This window comes from Candoia aspera, chromosome 5 (assembly GCF_035149785.1).
Source record: "Candoia aspera isolate rCanAsp1 chromosome 5, rCanAsp1.hap2, whole genome shotgun sequence".
Classification (NCBI taxonomy): Eukaryota; Metazoa; Chordata; class Lepidosauria; order Squamata; family Boidae; genus Candoia; species Candoia aspera.
In genome coordinates, this window is record NC_086157.1 from 12,497,243 (window position 1) to 12,517,031 (window position 19,789).

Sequence of the window (19,789 nt, forward strand, 5' to 3'; positions counted from 1 at the left end):
ACTTTGTAGGGGTTTGCCCAGTACGCTGATGTGCCAATGATTTGTCCAGTAAGCCTTCATGTCTTTGGTTCTCGGTACTAATGCATGCTGGACCCTGGAAACCATTGTCATAGCTTCCATTTCTGATTTACCTCTTCTGCCGAGGACAACACACTATCTTTTTCATGGTGAATTTGTTTTCTAAAATCTCCCACTTTCGTTCCTTGGCCAGTGCTACCAATTTTCAGCTGTTCCTCAAACATCTGTTTCAGTTACATGGATTTTCCAAATACATAATGTTTGGTTGATGCTCTTGATTTATGGCCTGATTCTGGCAGAACATATTAAAGTTTCTAACAGTATACAGCATATCTAATTTTATCTATAGTTTATTCAGTTTGATGGATTAACCAAATGAAGAAATGCTACACGATGTAATTATTATGGCTTTTTGTTTACAATAACTCCTTGCATACATCAATTCAACATACCTATATCAGCTATAGTCTAGCAACTATACCCTTGGTCTTTCTCTTCAGTGACAGTCTCCTGTTCTATTCCCTCAATGGATCACACACTGTCAGAGTTGAAGGAAATACAAGAAGTTATTTTGAGAATAACCAAAGTACGTCGAACAGGCATGTGAAATAAACTGCAAATTATAAAATACATCTGGGGCCTAGACTGCAAAGCTGGTATAGTTATCTATTAAAAAGTACAGTCTCCTTCAAATTGCCTTCACCCCCTGACAACTTCAGTACAGAAGTAGTTTTCCATTGCCTTTTCCAGGAGATATAGGTATAGATATGTATTACTTCCCACCAGGATTGTCTGGTGGACCCCTCCCCCAGTGGATGCTGCTGAATGTGCAATATGTTTCATGAGCGGACTGGACTCTGCAAGAAGTAACTGGTTTTGACAGGTCAGTGCCCCAAAAATGCATGTTTCAGGGGGTTTGAGCCATTCATAGAATGAGACAGATGTAATTTCTTCTGGGCAAAGGTGGTTTGGGAGTGAGTGGGGGAAAGCCAAGGACATTGGTGAACAAGGGGATGTGAAAGGAGGGGTGGAAGAGGGTCCAGAAAGATCGTGGTGGGTAATCCAGTAGGATATGCTGTATGGGGACATAGGTTGCTGAAAGGAGGAAGGAAGGAAAGATGCTTGGAAGATGGACCACGTGGGCCGATACCATGGTGGGACATAAGCAACAGCTGAAAGGGAGGGAAGGTGCTAGAAAACTTGCGGGGGTGGGATATGATGTTCTGGAAAGTGGATGAGGGGGTAGTGCTGGAAAGATGGGGTGCTGATGGGCCAGTGGGATATGCCATGCTGGGGACCGGCAGAGAGAAGGGTAGAGAGGATCAGTATGCTCCAACCTTGCACTGCTGATCCAATCTAGAGTTTAACCTGAAACTGGGAACAATCAAAGGGTTACTGGTTTCCATTCTATCCAACTGTGGTTTCTTAAAACAGTTTGGCAGAATCTCTGGAGCACGGTGATTTTATTCCAGGTCTGAAATAAAACATTATTTTCTGTTCCATGCTTGTACCTATTATAATTATATGGAATATGATATTGTATAACCATAATGCATCAAAAAGCACACTAAGGTTTAGATGGTTGGGCTTAAATGCCACTTCAAGTCAAGGACTTTTATTTTCCAGAACCATCGTTTATTATCAGATTTGAATCAGAACTGAAATTAAGCTCTTTTCTTTTTATTCAGAACAGTATTTATTTTCAGAAACTGTCTAAGTGCTCCATTCAAGAGCATTCCCTATCCCAAGCAGTATGTTGTTTTTCAAATTCTTTTTGTTCCATTATGCCAAAGTAGAAATCCAAACAGAAAAAACTACATTCAGTTCCTCACATTCTGCAGTAGGTTTAGAAAGCCATATGGAAAAGGAAACAGGTGTGTTTTGTGAAAACATGTCCCTGTCACTTGTGAATGTCCCATGATAGAATTCATGATGTAAAAGGGGCACATAGTTGCAGTTCAAGGGGGGGTGTCCATGTTTTTATTTCTGATGTTGGCAGGAGAAGGAAGCAAATGGACTCTATTGGGGGGATGTTGGGGATGATGTTCTTGGAAAGATGGAGATGAGCAGTGGAAGAGCTGGGATGACTCAGTAAGGGTGCTGGAGGAGGAGGAACCGGGGCATGGAGAAATAATAGAGGAGTGGGAGAAGAAAGAGAGTGGACCAAGGCTGTAGGGATGCTGTAGAGAGCAGTAAGTGGGGTTGGTGAGCTTAAAAGACAATCTATATAGAGGAGAAAAAAATAACAGGATTGTGTGTGAGAGTGTGTGTGTGTATGTATTGAGTTTGGTATGTGAATGTGAACATTAGTTTGGAATGAAATGATTCTGGGAGAGAAAAAAAGTATGTTCAGAGAAACAGAGGGCACTGTGGGTTTATAGCCAGCCAGCTATAAGGTCACAGCTTGTTCTGGGTGAAGTTCGTTTGTCTTGGAAGTAGTACACTTAGTTTTCTGTATCTGCCTTTTTATTAGATTCTTGGGTAACAACTAGGATCAAGGGAACTTCTAAATTAATTTTGCTGGTAATAGTTTTGTGACTATTTCTTGGTAGCATAAAATGTACCCTAGGGTTAATGTGCCATATTTACATTAAGGTTTAGCTACTGTACTAGTTAAGCCAGTTTGGTATAGTGGTGAAGGCACCAGGCTAGAAACCGGGAGACCATGAGTTCTAATCCCACCCTAGGCACAAAGCCAGCTGGGTGACCTTGGGCCAGTCTCTCTCTCTCAGCCCTAGGAAGGAGGCAAGGGCAAACCACTTCTGAAAAACCTTGCCAAGAAAACTTCAGGGACTTGTCCAGGCAGTCTCCAAGAATTGAACATGATTGAATGGATTTAAAAAAAAAACCTGTAATACACCTCATATAAAAAGATGAGAAATTCTATGAAATGAGATATTGATGGCACAATCTCAAACAATCCCTGCAAGAAGGGAAAAATGGAAGAAATCTAAAGAAGCTAGTGTGGATCCATGCCAAGCTCACTAAAATGCAGAAGAGAAAAAGGATATGGAAGGAAATGGAAGGAAAGTAGCAAAACCAAATAAATAATTCAAGGTAGACTCCAGAAGCTGTAGGAACTCTGTCAGACGGGCTAAAGCTCAGAATGAGCTGAGGTTTGCCAGAGATGCAAAAATAACAAAATACGTTCTTTGAGTATGTTGGAAATAAAAGAGCCAAAGAGAGAATAGTGAAGTGGTCATGGGTGAGGGTGGGAGATTCTAACTCTGATTTTCTCGCAGAAGGAAGATGGAACTGTAGCTGATCATGGTAATGCCCCTGTGGGAAGGAGGGTACTACATCTTGGGACAGACCAAAAGAATTTAGCTAACTTAAATGAATTCAAGTCTCCAGGCCCAGATAGATTATATCCCAGGGTACTGAAGAAAAAAAGGTGATCACAGAATACTTGCAGCAGTCTTCAAAAGCTTCTGGAGGACTGGTGAGGTCCTGGAAGAATGGCAGAGAGCAGATGTTATCCCCATCTTCAAAAAGGGGAAGGAGGAGGAGCCTGGCAACTACTTGGTGTTGATCCTGGGCAAGATCTTTGAACAGATTATCAAGCAGCAGGTTTGTGAGTGCTTGGATAAGTATGCTAGAATTAACAGGAGACAGTATGGATTTGTTGCCAACAAATTGTTGGAGGAAAATATTAAGTAGACTGACACAGGATTGTGTCCTTGGCCTTGTTTCAACATTTTTATTAATGACTTGGATGAGGAAGTTGAGGGGACACTTAAAAAGTTTGCAGATGACACAAAGTTGGAAGAGGTGGCCAATACTTCAGATGAAAAGAAGATTAAAAAAGATCTGGACAGGTTTGAATAGCAGGCGGAAACAAATAGGATGAAATTTAATGGGGAAAAATGAGCAGTTCTGCATCTGGGTAGGAAAAAATCTAATGCCCAAGTATAGGACATAGGAGACCTGGCTTGGCAGCAGTACATGTGAAAGAGGTCTGGATGGCTTTGTTGACCATGTTAAATATAAACGTAAAAGGTGAAATGCTATCTTGGGTATATCAACAGGAGCATAGAGTCTAGATCACAGGAAGTAATTATTCCACTCTGTTCTGGTCAGACTCCATCTGAAGTCCATTCAAAAAGAACAGTGACAAACTGGAGGAAGTTAGAGGAAGGCTATCAGAATGGTGCAGAGTCTGGAAACTAAGCCTTACGAGGCATGGTTAAAAGATCTGATATTTAGCCTACAGAAGAGAGGACTGAGTGGAAATATGATAACCATCTTCAGATATCTGAAGGGATGTCACACAGAAGAGGGAGGACATTTCTTCTCCATTGTCCTAATGGGCAGGAACAGAATTTATGGATTAAAACTATGCCAAGGAGGTTCAAGCTAGAGATCAGGGGGAACTTCCTGATTGTATGAACCATCAGCTAGCAGAACAGGCTGTTACATGTGAGTTCCCCTTCTTTAGAGATCTTCAAACAGAGGCTGCAGGGTCATCTGTCAGAGATGCTCTAGTGGGATCCTGCACTGAACACAGTTTGTACTAGATGGCTCCTGAGCTCTGTGATTCTAGGATTCTGTGGTTCTTTGAGCACACCTCAGAAACTGCAGTCATCACAAAATGCAGCAACTGGACTGTTGACTGGGACCGGTTTTGTGGGAGCATCTAACACCCTTTTACATTAATTGCACTAACTGTCCATTTCTAAACATAGTTCAAGGTATCATATGTCGTCATGAAACCTCTAAATGCTGTTGTACCATCTCTTCCATATAATCCTGCCCATCTGTTGAGGTCTTCAGGAGAATCCTTCCAGAAGGGTCCCCCAAAAGGAAAAAGGACATTCTCAGTTACCCAGCTTTTGGATCTTCCCAAAGATTTATATGGTTTTTCCTTGCTCTTCTGACAGCCATTAATTAATTTCTCATCTCAATGGACTTTTGCTTGGTTGATCAATTCTACTTACTCTATTTTCCTGTTTTACAGAAATTACCTTAAATATCTTTATGTTAGAGTTTATGACTTCGTTTCTAGATTGCTGTCTTGGGTGGTCAAATTTTTGGTTCCTCTTGCCTCCCAAGAAGTTGTTCATGAGGAGCAGCTGCTTTTTCTTAGTGAAATAAATAGTGACACCTTGGATTAAAGTTGATTACAACAGAGGCCCTATAATTGACTATGATTATGGTTTTTTAAATGGATGCTAAATAGCCTTGTCTTTGGGGTGTTTAGTTGTTTCTTTGGGGTTTGGTGATTTATGGGTTTTTTGGTGTTAGGAAATATGTGTCTCCACATGATCTGTGTGCAAAAACAAGTTAAAAAGGTTTATTTTTAAAAAATGACATAAGTGATTTTCATAATATTCAGAACATATTCTGAGGAATTAGAAATCTCTCCTAGTTTTGGAGGTAAAACTATTTTTCTTTAGGAAGAATAACCAAATTCTCAGAAGTATTACTCAAAACAACAATGCAGGTAGTCCTTGTTTAGTGACCACAACGGGAACTGGCAACTCGGTCATTAAGCAAAGTGGTCACTAAATGAAACCACGACTGTGCTTATGATCTGACTTCAGCTTTCCTTTGCATTACAGACCTGCAAAGGTCATAAATGTGAGGATTGGTTGCGAAGCTACTTTTTCATCACCGTTGTAACTGCAAATGGTCACTAAACGAGGACTACTTTTACTGGAACGGACAGTTGCCTCAATCTGACAAAGTAAAATTCAACACAGAAACAATGTTTTGCATTTGGACAAAATGACTGACTCAGCAACAACCAATCAGGCACACAAAAAGGAATAGGATCTTAGATGTTTCGCTGGAAGATCTAGATGTTGGATCAGTCGCACGCTGAATATGAATCAGCTGAGCACTACAATGTGGCTGTGAAAAAGGCTAATGTAATTTTTAAGCTGCATTTAGGAAGCAATTTCTACGTTAGAAGAAGTAGGAGTTGTACTTGAATGCACATTAGTCAAACATCTGGCATACCAACAACAAATCTTGAAGTATAACGTGGAAAAATTATACTTTCAGATTCAAAGAAAGGCATTAACACATGGAAAAACACAGTCTTTAAGCATAAAAGTTGAAAGAACTGTTTATGCTTGATCTGTAAGAGAGAGGAATGAGATGAGACAGGATAGCATTCTGGAGGAATGCTATAGAGGACAAAATCTTAGAATCATAGTGTGGAAAGAAATCTCAGCCGTAATTCTGTCCTCCTTGCCTGGGTGGGCTCTCTGTGCTGTCCCACAGGGCAGGATAGATCTAATGGGTTCAAGCTACGTTCTGAGAAACTTCTTAATGGTAATAGCTAAGGTTGAAACCAATTAACTGGGGAAATGATGAGATCATTTATCATTATCTGGACTCTACATCATGGAAGCTAATCTATAACAAGTGATTCGTAAGTCTTATAACACAAAACCCCAGAGACTTACTCTTAGTAAAATTCTGTTGGCGATGAATCAATTTGATATGCACATTTTAATGACTGAATGCCTAAAAGACCTACTTTTCAGCATTGGAAAGATAAATACATGGCCGAACTATTGAAAAATAGAAGAAAATACTATGTTAGATGCACTCCAGTCTGTATTATATCATTAAAAAATAAAGTTAGATAACACATCCTCTGCTTTATAGATAAATGAGGTAGGCTTGTGTATTAAAAATATGGGCCACCCCGTCATACTTAGAAGGGGCAGAAGCAAGAGGGAAGAGGGAGGGTCTTGCTCCAGACCTGGTGAGATTTTAGAAATAGTCCACTATCTTGACATCTGACAGTCCTAGGAAAGTAATGCAGACCAGTAAAATGTAAGATCACAAAAAACAGGATTAAATGTTGCACATTATTTTGAATTTTGTCATGGTTCTATTTTGGATGAATGTTCTAAATGCTGATGAGCTTCACTTTATAACATAGAGAAGTCCTTTTCCTGAATGCATTTGAGTACTTTATTTCAGAAAACAGCTATTTCCTCAATCTCCTTTATGGCATGTCACCATCAATACCAAGATACTTCAGTAGTTGACAATGTAGAAATCCTAATGCATTTTAATAAGTAATGTCTGGCCTTTAACAGTGATGAAGGGCATGTGGGTGGGATACAGGTCAGATCAAGAATAGTAATTTTGCATTGCTGCTGCAAACATTGAAACATTTGATTTTTTTTTTTTAAATAAGCAGTCAAATCTTAATATAGCAGCACATATTTATTATGGAAAATCCTTTTATTAGCCAAAGAAAGAAAGAAATGAATATAGAAATGTATTGTGTAAACGTAGAAATTGTGTGATGTATGTGACTTGTGAGTTTGTGTTCCAAAATCAACACTGCATTCTCTTTTCTGACAGGTATCGTTTATTTCTCTTCCTTATCTCCATAGTAATATGCTTTGTTGTGACCAAGTCCTTGCTGATGACCTGCTGTTTGCCCTTCTTTCTAATGGGCATGAGGTACTACTTCAGTCGAAAAGTTATCCTCAGCTATCTCGAATGCGCCTTGAATACGGACATGTCTGATATTGAGCAATATTACATGAAATCCCCAGGTGAGTAATAAATCCATGAAGGAACTGGCCAGCAACCCCTGCTTGTAAAACAGAATAATTTAATATCTGCCCACCTGTCCTAACAGGTGATTGATCTATAAATTGTTTAGAATATAGCTCTTATTGGCTGCCTAAAGGGCCCTTTGTCTTTAAATGGGAACCCGAAACAATGGAAAAATATTCTGCCATTTTTTAATGTTGCTACTTGGATTTGCATGGAAGCACTGAAAGTTGAATCTCAGCAAATTCCTTGGTTTACATTTTCACCGTATTAAGCAGGTAACGCTACAGGCAATCCACTTGGTAGAACTTTACTCGGTTTTTCTGTTCAAATGTCTTGTATGTCTCAGTGTATGGTAGCATCAAAAAAAAAAGAAGAAGAAACTCTGGAGAAAGATTTAGAGACTATTATTTGATATATTTGGTATCTATACAAAAATGAACAAATTTGTTTCTACACATTTAAAAAGTATATGAATTCAGGATATGTGGAATATATATCCATATACAGTAGTTAAAAGGGAAAGACTCTTTCCAGATGAGTTCAATTCCTGGTGACTACGTGGGCACCATGTAGTTATCTTGGCAAGAAGTGGTTTGCCATTGGCAGAAGTGGCTCATCTTTGCCTTCTTTTGCGATCTTTTATCCAACTTCTAGATGCAGCGAGAACTCTTGAGATTTCTAGTTGATTCCTGTTGATTCCCACCCAAGTACCAACCTTGTCTGGCCTTTCTTAACATTTCAAGACTAGCCAGACTGGAAACTTCAACAATTTCTCTATTATAACGTGTGTGTGTATGTCTGTGTGGGTGTGTGTTTTCTTTTTAAACCTTGCTTGGTACTTTAATACTGTATTTTGCCCTATCTCAGAGTAAGAAATACAGTAAAAAATTTCTATGCAATCTGTGTGCGTAGATGTACTAACAATTGCCCTTATACTACATTTGTTAAGTGTTTTGTGTATCCCCAAAGTGTTCTGCTGAGCACTTCTTTGTCTATATAGGATTTCTCTTCTTTGAAAGTGGTATAATGTTGTCCTTCAGCTTGAAATCTAGGAATATTGTTCAAGTGATTTATGAACCAAAATGTAAGATAATCACATTTTAATATAATTAAGCAGAGATTAGCCAACAAAGTGTGTCTTTTAGTCTGACAGAAACCTCCCCAGCTTATGATAGATGAGTTTATCATTACCATTGGGGGAGGGTTGTTCGGAGGAAGTATTTGAGGGGAGGAAAGGCATATTCCTGAGATTGGCACTGATTTGCTGACCATATTTATCAATATCCAGTGAGGAAGGGATTGATCCTTACAAAGCAATTCCTTGTCCGCAGGATGTCTGAGGTTGCCTCATCCAAAGATAGAGAGAGAGGTTCTCCCTTGGAGGGTATGACAAACCTCAGTTGTCCCTCCCAGCTTTCAAGAAACGTCCCTCTCTCTTCAGAGCAAGTGTTGATTAAAAAAAGGGTGTTGTCTATTTGCAGTATCTCCAACCCCCTGTACTAGTGGGATGCCCTCACAACAGGAAGAAAATTATGCCAGTCTCAAGCATCTTTTCCCTTCCATCCATGAGCTTGGGGAAGAGGAAACAATAAATGCTGCAACTTTCTGCTATTTTGGGGGCTCTGACATCAGAGCAGCTTATCCCAATGGGTAGGATTTCACAGTTTCCCTTTAAAGATTTCAGAGTATGGTTGTGCATTGATTTAGATGCATTGCAAGTCAAAAAGAGTTCCTTGCAGCAGAACCTGAAGTAGAACAAAATGAGGTGGATTCACTTTCGAGTGGCTCTTGCCTGAATGGGGATTATAATGAAGCTTTGTTTGATAACTGACTTTTTGGAATTCTGTAAAAGGGTTTCATTTAAAAGAAATGTTTACAAGATTCCTCGTAACATCATTTAATTCATTTTTTGTTTAATACAGTGAGTGGTGGTGGTGGAAATAACTTTAAATAAACATACAAAATAATCCAAAAATTACGTTCCTTGCTAACTAGGAAAGAGATCATATCAAAAATGAAATTGAAGCTTTCGTTGCCAATGTAGTCAGTTTCTCCAGAAAATACTATTTTTTTCATAATTGTTCCATGATGCCTTTAGACAAATAAAAACACTGCTTTTCTAAAAGCACAATTTATAGATCTATGGGTTGGAAATTCCATATTTAAAATTTGTTTGCACAGTTTTCAGATCAAGCTAATGGTTTGGATCACGGGAAGGGAGACAATATAGTAGGAATTGGTAGAACTGTTTTTACATGGTCCAGATCTTTTATGCCAATTGCTGAACGTTTCATACTTGTTGTTTAACACTCAGGTGTTCTTGAGCTAAGATTTTAGGATCCTCCATTCTCTCTATTAATATGATTGCATTATTTGTTTTACTGATTCAGATAAATATTTCTACATTCCAGCTATTGGAAAGCTGTTGATTGATACATATATTTGAAAGCGAGAGACCTCTTTAAGTTTACAAAAATAAAGACTGCCTTGCATGTATAATTTCAAATTCTTGTGTTAACTAGCAGAATCAATCAACATTTAATCAAGTTAGAAGTAGCTATTTGTGAAACAGTGACAATGTATTCAAAATATATTTCACATAAAATATATTTTGGGCAACTTCAATGAAGCTTTCTTAAAGGCCTCTTGTTTTGATTAAGCTTTTGTAATCAGAACTTCCAGTACTCTTGAAGAAGGGGAACTGTGCTTTGGAAATATGGTCCAGAAGTTGATAAATTATGGGATGTTGGTTTGTTGTACATTGAAAGAACAACTAAGCAGTTGGTGGTTAAAAGAGTGCTTGCTACAGTTATAGCTATCTGGTTAATATAAACATCTTATACATACAACTTTGGTTAGATTCGTTTTAGAAGGCCCTTCTGTGGAGGTAGTTTGTGGAAACCCACCCCTGATTGTTCATTGTGAAGGAATCTGGGAAACTGAATTATCAGAAAAGATTATGCATTTCAGAGAGCAGTGACAAGGAATTAGTATTACTACTATCATTATTGTTACAATAAGCACTTCCTATCTGGCCCGCTGTCTTCTCAGCCCAAATTTTGGAATGTGTTTCTTAATTTGTGATTAAGAAGTATTGTAATTCAATACTATATTTTTCAGTAGCAACAATACAATAAGAATAGTACAGCACAGTAATAATATTTGTCTTTTTAGGGTTACTCATTCATTCCTGGGAAGGAAAATCACCAGATGACTTGAAGGACCACTGTGAAGAATTCACGTGGCATTTGGCAGATAAAACTGCCCAGATTTGAGCCAGTTTGGACTCTAGCTGGCCAGTGGCAATGGAGGTGACTGGGGCTTCATCTTGTGAAGTCGTCCAGGATCAGTTTGAGTCTGTGAACTCTGAGGAGGTGGATTGGGCTCTCTGTGTAGTGCTCCTTCCACAACCTCTCAGCTGGATCCCTATTCCTTGGGGCTGGTAAAGGCTTCGTACTAGATGACAGGAGGCTGGATCTTAGAAGTAGTCAGTGCTTTGAGAGGGTGTTTACATCTCCTCTGAAAGAAGCAATGCTATGTCCCCTGTTCAAGAAGCCTTCACTCCGTGATTATTTTGGATAATGTTAGATCAGTTTCTAAACTCCCTTTTTTGGGGGGATGGTGATGGTGAAAGTAATGTGATGCAGCCTTCAAAGAAGCAGATTATCAGGACCCATGGCACTGGTTGCAGGCTGAAGTTCAGCATGGAAGCTGATTGGTTCCACTTGCAGACGTCCTTTGGAGAGACTGGGACCAGAGGATACCACCCCTCTCGTTGTTTTTGACCTCTCAGTGGCTTTCAGTGCCATTAACCATGGTGTTCTTCTGGACCAGTTCAGCAGGATTGGAGTGGGGAGCACTGTTCTTTGGCAATTTTCCTCTTTCCTAAGGGGTCAGTTCCAGGCAGTGGCGGTTGGGAACGAGAGATCTGCCCAGAGACCTCGACTTTGTGGATTGCCTCAGGGTGCTGTACTCTTCCAACTTCTTTTTAACATCTACAGGAAACTAGTGGGGAAGTCATCCATCGGCATGGGATCCTGTATGATCAATATGCTGATGATACCTAGCTCTAATCTCAGCGCCAGGCCAAACTGTTGATAAAATAGAAGTGCTGACCCAGTGTCTGGGGGCTGTCAGGGTCTGGGTGAGGAGGAACAGATTCAGAGTGAATCCCTCCAAGATGGTGTGGCTTTGGGTCTCTAGACCAGATGAGTCCAGGGAAATGCCAGCTTTGATTCTGAACGAGGTTTTACTCCTCTGCTCAGAAACTGTACACAGTTTGGGATCCTCCTGGATGCACAGCTGCTGCTCAATCAGCAGGTGGCAGCCGTGGTCTGGAGGGGTTTTGCACACTTACATCTTATGCTCCAACTGCTGCCATTCTGGATCAGGAGGTCCTACTCCCACTCACTCATTCCTTATTCACCCTCCCCTTGATTTAATTGTTAATGCACTACTGTATACATGGAACGGTCCTTGGAAAGCGTTTGGAAGCTGCAGCTGGTACCAAATGTGGCAGTAATAGGTGTATCCTGATACACTCAGGTGACCTCAATGCTTCAGGAGCTGCATTGGCTGCCACAGCTTCTGGGTACTATTTAAGGTGGTGGACTTGATTATCTGTGGTACTGCCTTCTCCTGTATTCATTCACCCATCTAATCATACTGAACAGGATCAGTTCTCTCCAAACGCCATCTGACAGGACCTAGGAAATGGGCATTTTTTGTCATTGCTTTGCAACTCTCTACAGAGATTCAGTCTACTGTTTACTTTCAGAGTTTCAGGAGAGCAGTTAAGACCTGGCTTTCACATCTAGCCCAGGGTGAAGGCATGCTGTGGATGTTGAGATGCGTTAGTCACACATGGCTTGGTATATTTGTCCCTTAAGATCATGTTGGGATTTTTTATTATTCTTTTTGGGTGGGTTTATTTATTTATTGGAGAAGTTCTTTTTACGATATTTTTTGAGGGGTGGCTGTATACAGCCTTTAGGAATTGAAAGTACAGTATACAAATTAAGTATGTAAATAAATAATAACAATACTACTTGGCTCCTTTATGGGTCTGAACTAGTTGGCAAAACAGGGTTAGTGCTAATTTTGGTTTTGAGTATATTCTATCTTCAAGAAGTTAAACTGAGTCAATGGTCACAATCAGGCAAAAGGAGGAGCACATTCTATCAAATGGCCAAACCTACCCTCCCCCCTTACCAGTCTGCATATCTTACTTTTCAGAAGTGTGTTGTAAACCAGTTGGGATGCAAAACCAGGACAATCCGGAAGAATTATCCCATTAATTTAGCCCATTCTATACTTGCATACAATCAAAAGGGACAGGACTTCACCACTGCAGTGCATCCACCATCTTTACCTTTTTGACTCCCTTCCCTGTGATCCCCACTAAAAGGGACTCCTTCTTCAAAGCAGGAGAGGAGGGCTGACAATGGAATGCTATGGAGGTTGCTCTGGGAAGATGGGAGCTCCAATCGCAAAAATCTAGAGGGCATTGGCTAAGGCAAGGTTTGGCTAGAGTAGTGTTTCTCAACCTTGGCAACTTTAAGATGTGTGGGCTTCAACTCCCAGAATCCCCAACTGTCTGGGGAATTCTGGGAGTTGAAGTCCACACATCTTAAAGTTGCCAAGGTTGAGAAACCCTGGGCTAGAATGTTAAGCTGAAAACAGGGAACCCAGGGTTCAAATGGAAGAGTTAACCTGCTCCAAAAGCCAAGTTTGCAGTTTACCCATGGGTTGTGTTCAATAAACCTGAATTTCTGGGTTAGCAAAGTAAACTTCATAGACTAATCTCACAGGCTATGTTCATACACCTGTTGTAATTCACTATATTGCAGAAAATAGCCTTTCTTTCTCCCATCTCATCTATCTCTGTGGATGGTTATATAGCTGCTTTTGGAAGACAGAATAGTTGGGAATGGAGAAAAACAAACCCTTATGCCTTACTTTTATTGGGGAAAATATCAAGTATTTTCAGAAGTAAAATACTGTATACAACAATAGTGCAGTCATGGAGAACTCATTTTGATTTAAACAAAGTATGCAAATAAAGCCTCTAGAGCTGCATAAACCCAAATCTGAAAATAAAACGATTCCATGATGCTGCATATGCAGACACATAAAGTATAGTTTCAGAGAGCTCCCACACTTTGCCATCTTATTATGATTTGTTTGAATGTCCTGTGAAAATTCCCACCATTATTTTGAAATGCACACAAATGCTTTGTAAAACCAATTGCAAAGAATGCTGGGGACAGAGCAAACCTTTAAAAGGAAGAGGGTTTTTTTGCTTGTTTTTGTTTGTTTTTTTTACTTCCTTGGGAAATAGGTTGAATGGCCTGAGAGCAAACTGCATTTGCAGAAATGTAGAAGATGTTTTTCTTTTCAAGCTGCAAACCTGGAACTCTTTAAAAAGTTAATTTCCAGTCCACTGAGGTCCCTTCTTCTTTCACAGTGCTGCAATTAAAAAAGTAGCAATAGAAGAGAAGGAACAAGTATTCATTCATAACACAATGCTTCACACACGCTGAGTCGCTCCATGGCTCTGGCCATCTTCCATGGGTGGGGGGAGAAAGGAGGAGAAAGTATGAAAAGAAGCATTGGAGTGAAGGTTGTGATGGTGGACAGAACCAAAATCTGCAAGATGGTGGGTGCAGCAACATGACTGAAGCTCCACACCTTTTGTGTGTGTGTGTGGGGTGCAAAAGGGCTGGGTTTTATTGTGATGTAGTGCCTGCCATCTTGCAGATTTTGACATGCCCCCACTAGATACTCCTGTAGCAGACAGACTCCATCAAGGATGAAGGAGAAAAAGACAGAATACACTGACATTAGAAGACAGAGCAGTGGGATGTCCATGTGTGTGTGTGTGGTCCACCCTCATTTTCCTCCATTCTTTGGGGGTCCTCCAACAGCCATCAGAATGGAAGGGTGGTGGAGGCTGAACATTTGCACCAAAAATTCTGAGGCCAGAAGAGACTTTTCTTCTTAATGTTCTTCCAACATTTGTTGGACCCTCTCCCCAATCTAGCACCCTCAAGAAAATAGTGCTTTCCCAAATTTTTTGGGAAGGGGCTATAAATGTGAATTTGCCCTCAAAACCAAATCCACTTGGCATCATCCTAGCGCTCAGCCAGTATTATGTGTGTTCCAAGTTTTATGAAGCTGAGATTTTAGTAGCCCTAGAATATTGAGCAAAATAATTATATCTTCCAATATTTTGTAATTAGTCATTCCTGACATAAAGCTATATATTTCAGTGAGGGGACAGGTGGGAAAAAATATAAAGTGTTAAGTTTTAATTATGAAATTACTTATGATGGTACAATGAGATCTCTTAACATGGGCATGTACTGAAATAAATGTATGTGTACAATTGAGTCATACCTGGGTGAGGTGAACCCTAACCCTGAAGATTTCTGGGACACTGACGATACTCAGCTCTGTTTCTTTCCATCACTTGTGTGAAGCAAAGAAAGTGCTGAATCATTACTTGGTTCATTAAGCTGATTTAGTGAAGAGCAACAAAGTGAAGCTAAATCTTGATAAGCCTGAAGTGGGACTTGTTGGTTGGTGGACTAAGAGGAAGAAGTGTGCCTTTTTAGGCTGGGGACCCTGCACCCCCAGATGTTGCTACGCTACAAGTCATGGCATCTCTCACTGTAGGCCATGCAGTTAAGGCTGTGGAGAGTTTGCAAAGTGCAGAGGGCCACCCATGCCCTAAAGGAGCAGGTCTTTAAATAGATAGATCTTCTATTGTCATTGAAGGTCCGGTTTACTTACAAAGCAATGCAGACATAAATGAGCTCATAGTGGAGGCCGGAGAAATGTCTAGGTGGAATTGTAGCCATCTCACAGCTAATTTGCACACGGGCACACAACCTCAACCCCTCTCAGTGCTGAGGATTGAGCTATGTGCTGTTCTCCTGAGCATGCTGAACTCATCTGCTCTAGACTTCACTGTCACAATGGGTACATGTAGGTTGTTTTCAACTTGCATAGTGAGATGGGCAGTGTATAAATTTGATAAAATAAATAATCAGACATTTCAATTGCTATTTTAAAAATGCAACGTAGCTCAGTCTTAAAATACATTTTTGTACTCAACTGGAGTTATAAAGCATCAAGAAGTTCATAGAATCATAGGGCTGGAAGGGACCTTGGGGGCCTTCTAGTCCACCCCCTGCCCAAGGCAGGAGTCCTCATACCATCTCGGACAAATGGTTGTCCAATCCTTTCTTGGAAACCTCCAGCGATGGAGCATCCACAACTCCAGGAGGCGAGCTGTTCCACTGCTTGATAGTTCTCACTGTCAGGAAATTCCTCCTTGTTTCCAGGTTGGATCTCCCTCTGACCAGCTTCCACCCAGTGCTTCTTGTCCTATCCTCAGGTGCCATGGAGAATAGATCAATGCCCTCTTCCCTGTGGCAGCCCTTCAAGTATTGGAAGACCACTACCATGTCTCCCCTCAGTCTTCTCTTCGTTAAGCTAAACACACCTAGTTCCTTCAGCCGTTCTTCATAGGATTTAGCCTCCAGACCCCTTATCATCTCTGTTGCTTTTCTCTGCACTCTGTCTAGGGCCTCAGCATCTTTTCTGTATTGTGGTGACCAGAACCGGATGCAGTATTCCAACTGTGGCCTCACTAGTGTGGCATAGAGTGGTACTATCACTTGATAGTTGATAACTATCTTCAAGTGAATCTAGAGACTTTGCAAAAGGAAGGAAAAGAAAGAAATGGTGGGCGGGGGGGAAGGAGTTAAAAATGGAATGTGACACGGTCTGGAAGGTTCTCTCCCAAATCTTGAGAACGAGGCGGGACGTCTGCACAACAAAAGCCTCGTCTGGGAGTGTCTGGAGTCTCATGGTGCCACTTAACACAATGCAAACGGGGAGAAGTGGGAGTGATGACAGAAAGGGAGATACGGGAGTGGGTGGGAGTGGGAGCAGAGCTGGCGAGGGGAGGTTGACAGTGAAAAGAGGAATGAGAAATTAATGTCCAGTAAATGAACAGAAACAGAAACGAGGGAGCATAAATAATTAGGATGTGAGAAGGGTTAATCTTTGTCTATTAATTAAACATTTAGTAACATTGTATCTCTAAAATCAAACCATTCAATCATCAAAACCTAAAATCAAGACTTCATTTATAACTGTGCTGGAAAAGGTCAGAAGCCGCTGGTCTGATAAGTGTTTTTGTTTATTCCTGCACTGTTTTAGCCTTTCCTGTTTCTCTTTTAGACTTGTATTCTATCGGCCTTATATTCTGCATTATGTGTCTTAATTATATTTTGAAAAATGAATAAATAAAAAAGGATTAAAAAATTTAAAAAGGATGGGAGAAGGGGAAGAGGAAAAAAGGAAGAGGAAAACAGACATGGAAAGCGCAAGAGCAAAGCAGAAAAGAGGAAGGGTGGTAAAAGCAGAAAGACACGAAGCAGCAGGAAGAGAAGAAGTGAGTCCTGGAATAGAGTGGCAGGTAGAGGCAAAAGAGAAATAAGGGCGGGCTCTGCATTCTGTCATTCATCTTAAATCTTGACTGGCCTTGGAGAGTTGTTGTGGTGCTAATTCTGTTCCTGCTGGTGATCTCCTGTGTCTAAGCTCTAAAGACTTGGGGACTGGGTAACTCAAAGCCACCTTCTGCCTCACAATTTTAATTGGAAGGTTTGGTCTGAGTCAAGCAGCCACCCTTGAAGTGGCCTTTGGTTATGGCACCTCGCGCATGGAAAGGCAGGCACTCTTGACCAGGGCTCATGGGTAAATCTCCAATCCCTGACTCTCCATGGCTTAAGTCGGCTGCTATGCTTGAACCTGGCAGAGGCCTGGCAGATGCTTAGCAATGCATGGCTAGATGAGAATTGTTGTAAACTGGACTGAATCCACATTAAATAGCTGATTGTCCTCAGTCAGAATGAGGGTGCAGTTCCCTCTTACACCCACAACAACTTAAACCTGCTGCTGCTTTCTGCCTTTCCTACATTTCAGAGGCCTTTTTGCCCTTCAAAGCCAAACAGTTGTTGGTTGGTGATATAACTGACATCTCAGCCTGAGAAAATCTGGTTCTCTTACACCATCCCTTCTCCATTCTCTACCACCTCTCCTTCTGTGTACATCAGAAACCACCCATCTCCTCCTCCTTCTCCTAGAAAGAGAGGGGTGGGTTTCTCTCCCTAGCTCCATCTCCATGGAGATTGGAGTTTCTTCTGACACCTCCACTCCTCCTTTTCTGTTACTTCTGTTGGTTATGACAGGGCTCCCACCATTCAGAACTTTTTCTTTCAGATAATGCAATAACTTCTAGTCAGCGTGGATGGAGAGACAACAGAGAAGTTAGTTTCTGCACCTCTCTCCTAGGTGATGCAATCCTTTCTCTCCCTCCACTTTCAAGGCCCCTACTTCCTTACAGTCAGAATCACAGGCAGCTGCAGAAACATTTGTGTGGGACTTGGATTCGTAAGGTAGCACAAAAAAAATGGTGAAGGAACGGTGTGTGTGCACATAATCTGTTGCCTCCCAGAAATATTAAATGTGTTGGTATTGCCTGGTACATGGTATCAAATGCTCAAGTCTGCTTCTACTGTTCCAAGAGTCCAGAATGTGCTCTACCCTGAGACCCTCCCTGAGATGGAAGGTGGTGTTGGAGATGCAGTACGTAAGGGTCAGGAAGATTGTTCTTAAGACAAGTGGAGATGGTGGAAAACTAGGTATATCTTTGGCTGGAAGATGTACTTGAAATGTCATAAGACTGATCTGTGCTATCTCAGAGAATGGTCCAATAAACTTATTTTCCAGATGCATAGATAGTTGTTGGTTGGTGATATAACTGACATCTTAGCCTGAGAAAATCTGGTTCTCTTACCAGATTTTAGAGGGGAGAAACATGGTAGAAATCCACATGCAATCTCAAACCGTTATAGAGGGGAGGGCTTCCTGGTAATTATGGTCAATAGATCATTTGCATATTTGTTCTTTAAGGAATTGCGTAAAGCTCCTGGAAGAAGGTATCTGGGATAGGTGAGGTCTTGACTGTGTTTGGCAGAAGGCAAGGGTGGTAGCTGTAGATGACTAAAAAAGGTAATGACTAAGTGAAGACATTAACTAAGTTATTATAAGCAAATTCTGCCATGGTTAAAAAAAATCTGGCCAGTATCTTACTGGTACCATGGATGGGGAATTTTGGGAGTTGAAGTCCACATAACTTAAAGTTGCTAAGATTGAGAAACACTGTTCTAAGGTGTCAGTTGTCTAAATTTCTACATCCAACTGTGGATAATGGCTAAGGATGGTGGTACTACAGTTGTAATTGAAATTATTCAACCCCCATTGCAAATCAGGTTGATTGTCAAAATGTACAGACTTTCAGCTGTTTCCAATGAACAAATCAAACAAAAGCAATTGAAATAGCTCAACAAAACGAATGCTTCAAGTGGTGTCCCCAAATTCAACTGAAAATGTAACTTATCATGACTTCTCCAGTCTCAAAATTATTCAACCCCTTCATGTCAAGCATCTTCAGGACTTAGTAGAGCACCCTTTTGCTGTTATGACCTGCTGCAAATGAGATGCATAGCCAGACATCAGCTTCTGGCAGCGCGCCTGAGGAATCTTGGCCCATTCCTCATGAGCAATGGCCTCCAATTGGGTAATATTCTTGGGTTTGCGTGCTGCAACCGCCTTCTTCAAATCCCACCAGAGATTTTCTATGGGGTTCAAGTCAGGTGACTGTGATGGCCACTGTAGAATCTTCCAGGACTTCTTCTGCATCCAAGCCTTAGTGGAATTTGAGGTATGCTTGAGATCATTGTCCTGTTGGAAGGTCCAATGACGCCCAAGCTTCAGCTTCCTTACAGACGGCATGACGTTTTCTCCTAGGATTTCCTGATACTTCAATGAATCCATCTTGCCGTCCACACGCTGCAGGTTTCCAGTGCCAGAGGATGCAAAACATCCCCAGAGCATCACTGAGCCACCACCATGCTCAACTGTAGGCAGAGTGTTCTTTTCAGCGTATGCTTCATTCTTCTTCCTCCAGACATATATCGGGCTGAAAAGTTCCAGTTTTGTTTCATCGCTCCACAGAACAGAATCCCAAAACTTCAGTGGCTTATTGGTATGATTTTGAGCATATTGGAGCCGACTTTTCTTGTGCTTTTGGGTCAGTGGTGGTGTACGTCTTGGAGTTCTGGCATGGGAACCTTCTGTGTTTAGTACGCGCCTTACTGTGCTCACT

General features: G+C 41.0%; 1 protein-coding gene across 1 annotated transcript in view; it reads left to right on the forward strand.

Annotated features, from left to right (window-relative positions):
• Positions 1-19,789, forward strand: part of NAT8L (N-acetyltransferase 8 like) — a 48,696-nt gene that overhangs the window by 10,582 nt on the left and 18,325 nt on the right. The window contains exon 2 of the mRNA XM_063304303.1: positions 7,380-7,544. Within this exon, the coding sequence (XP_063160373.1) occupies positions 7,380-7,544 (165 nt within the window). The remainder of the gene's footprint in view (positions 1-7,379; positions 7,545-19,789) is intronic.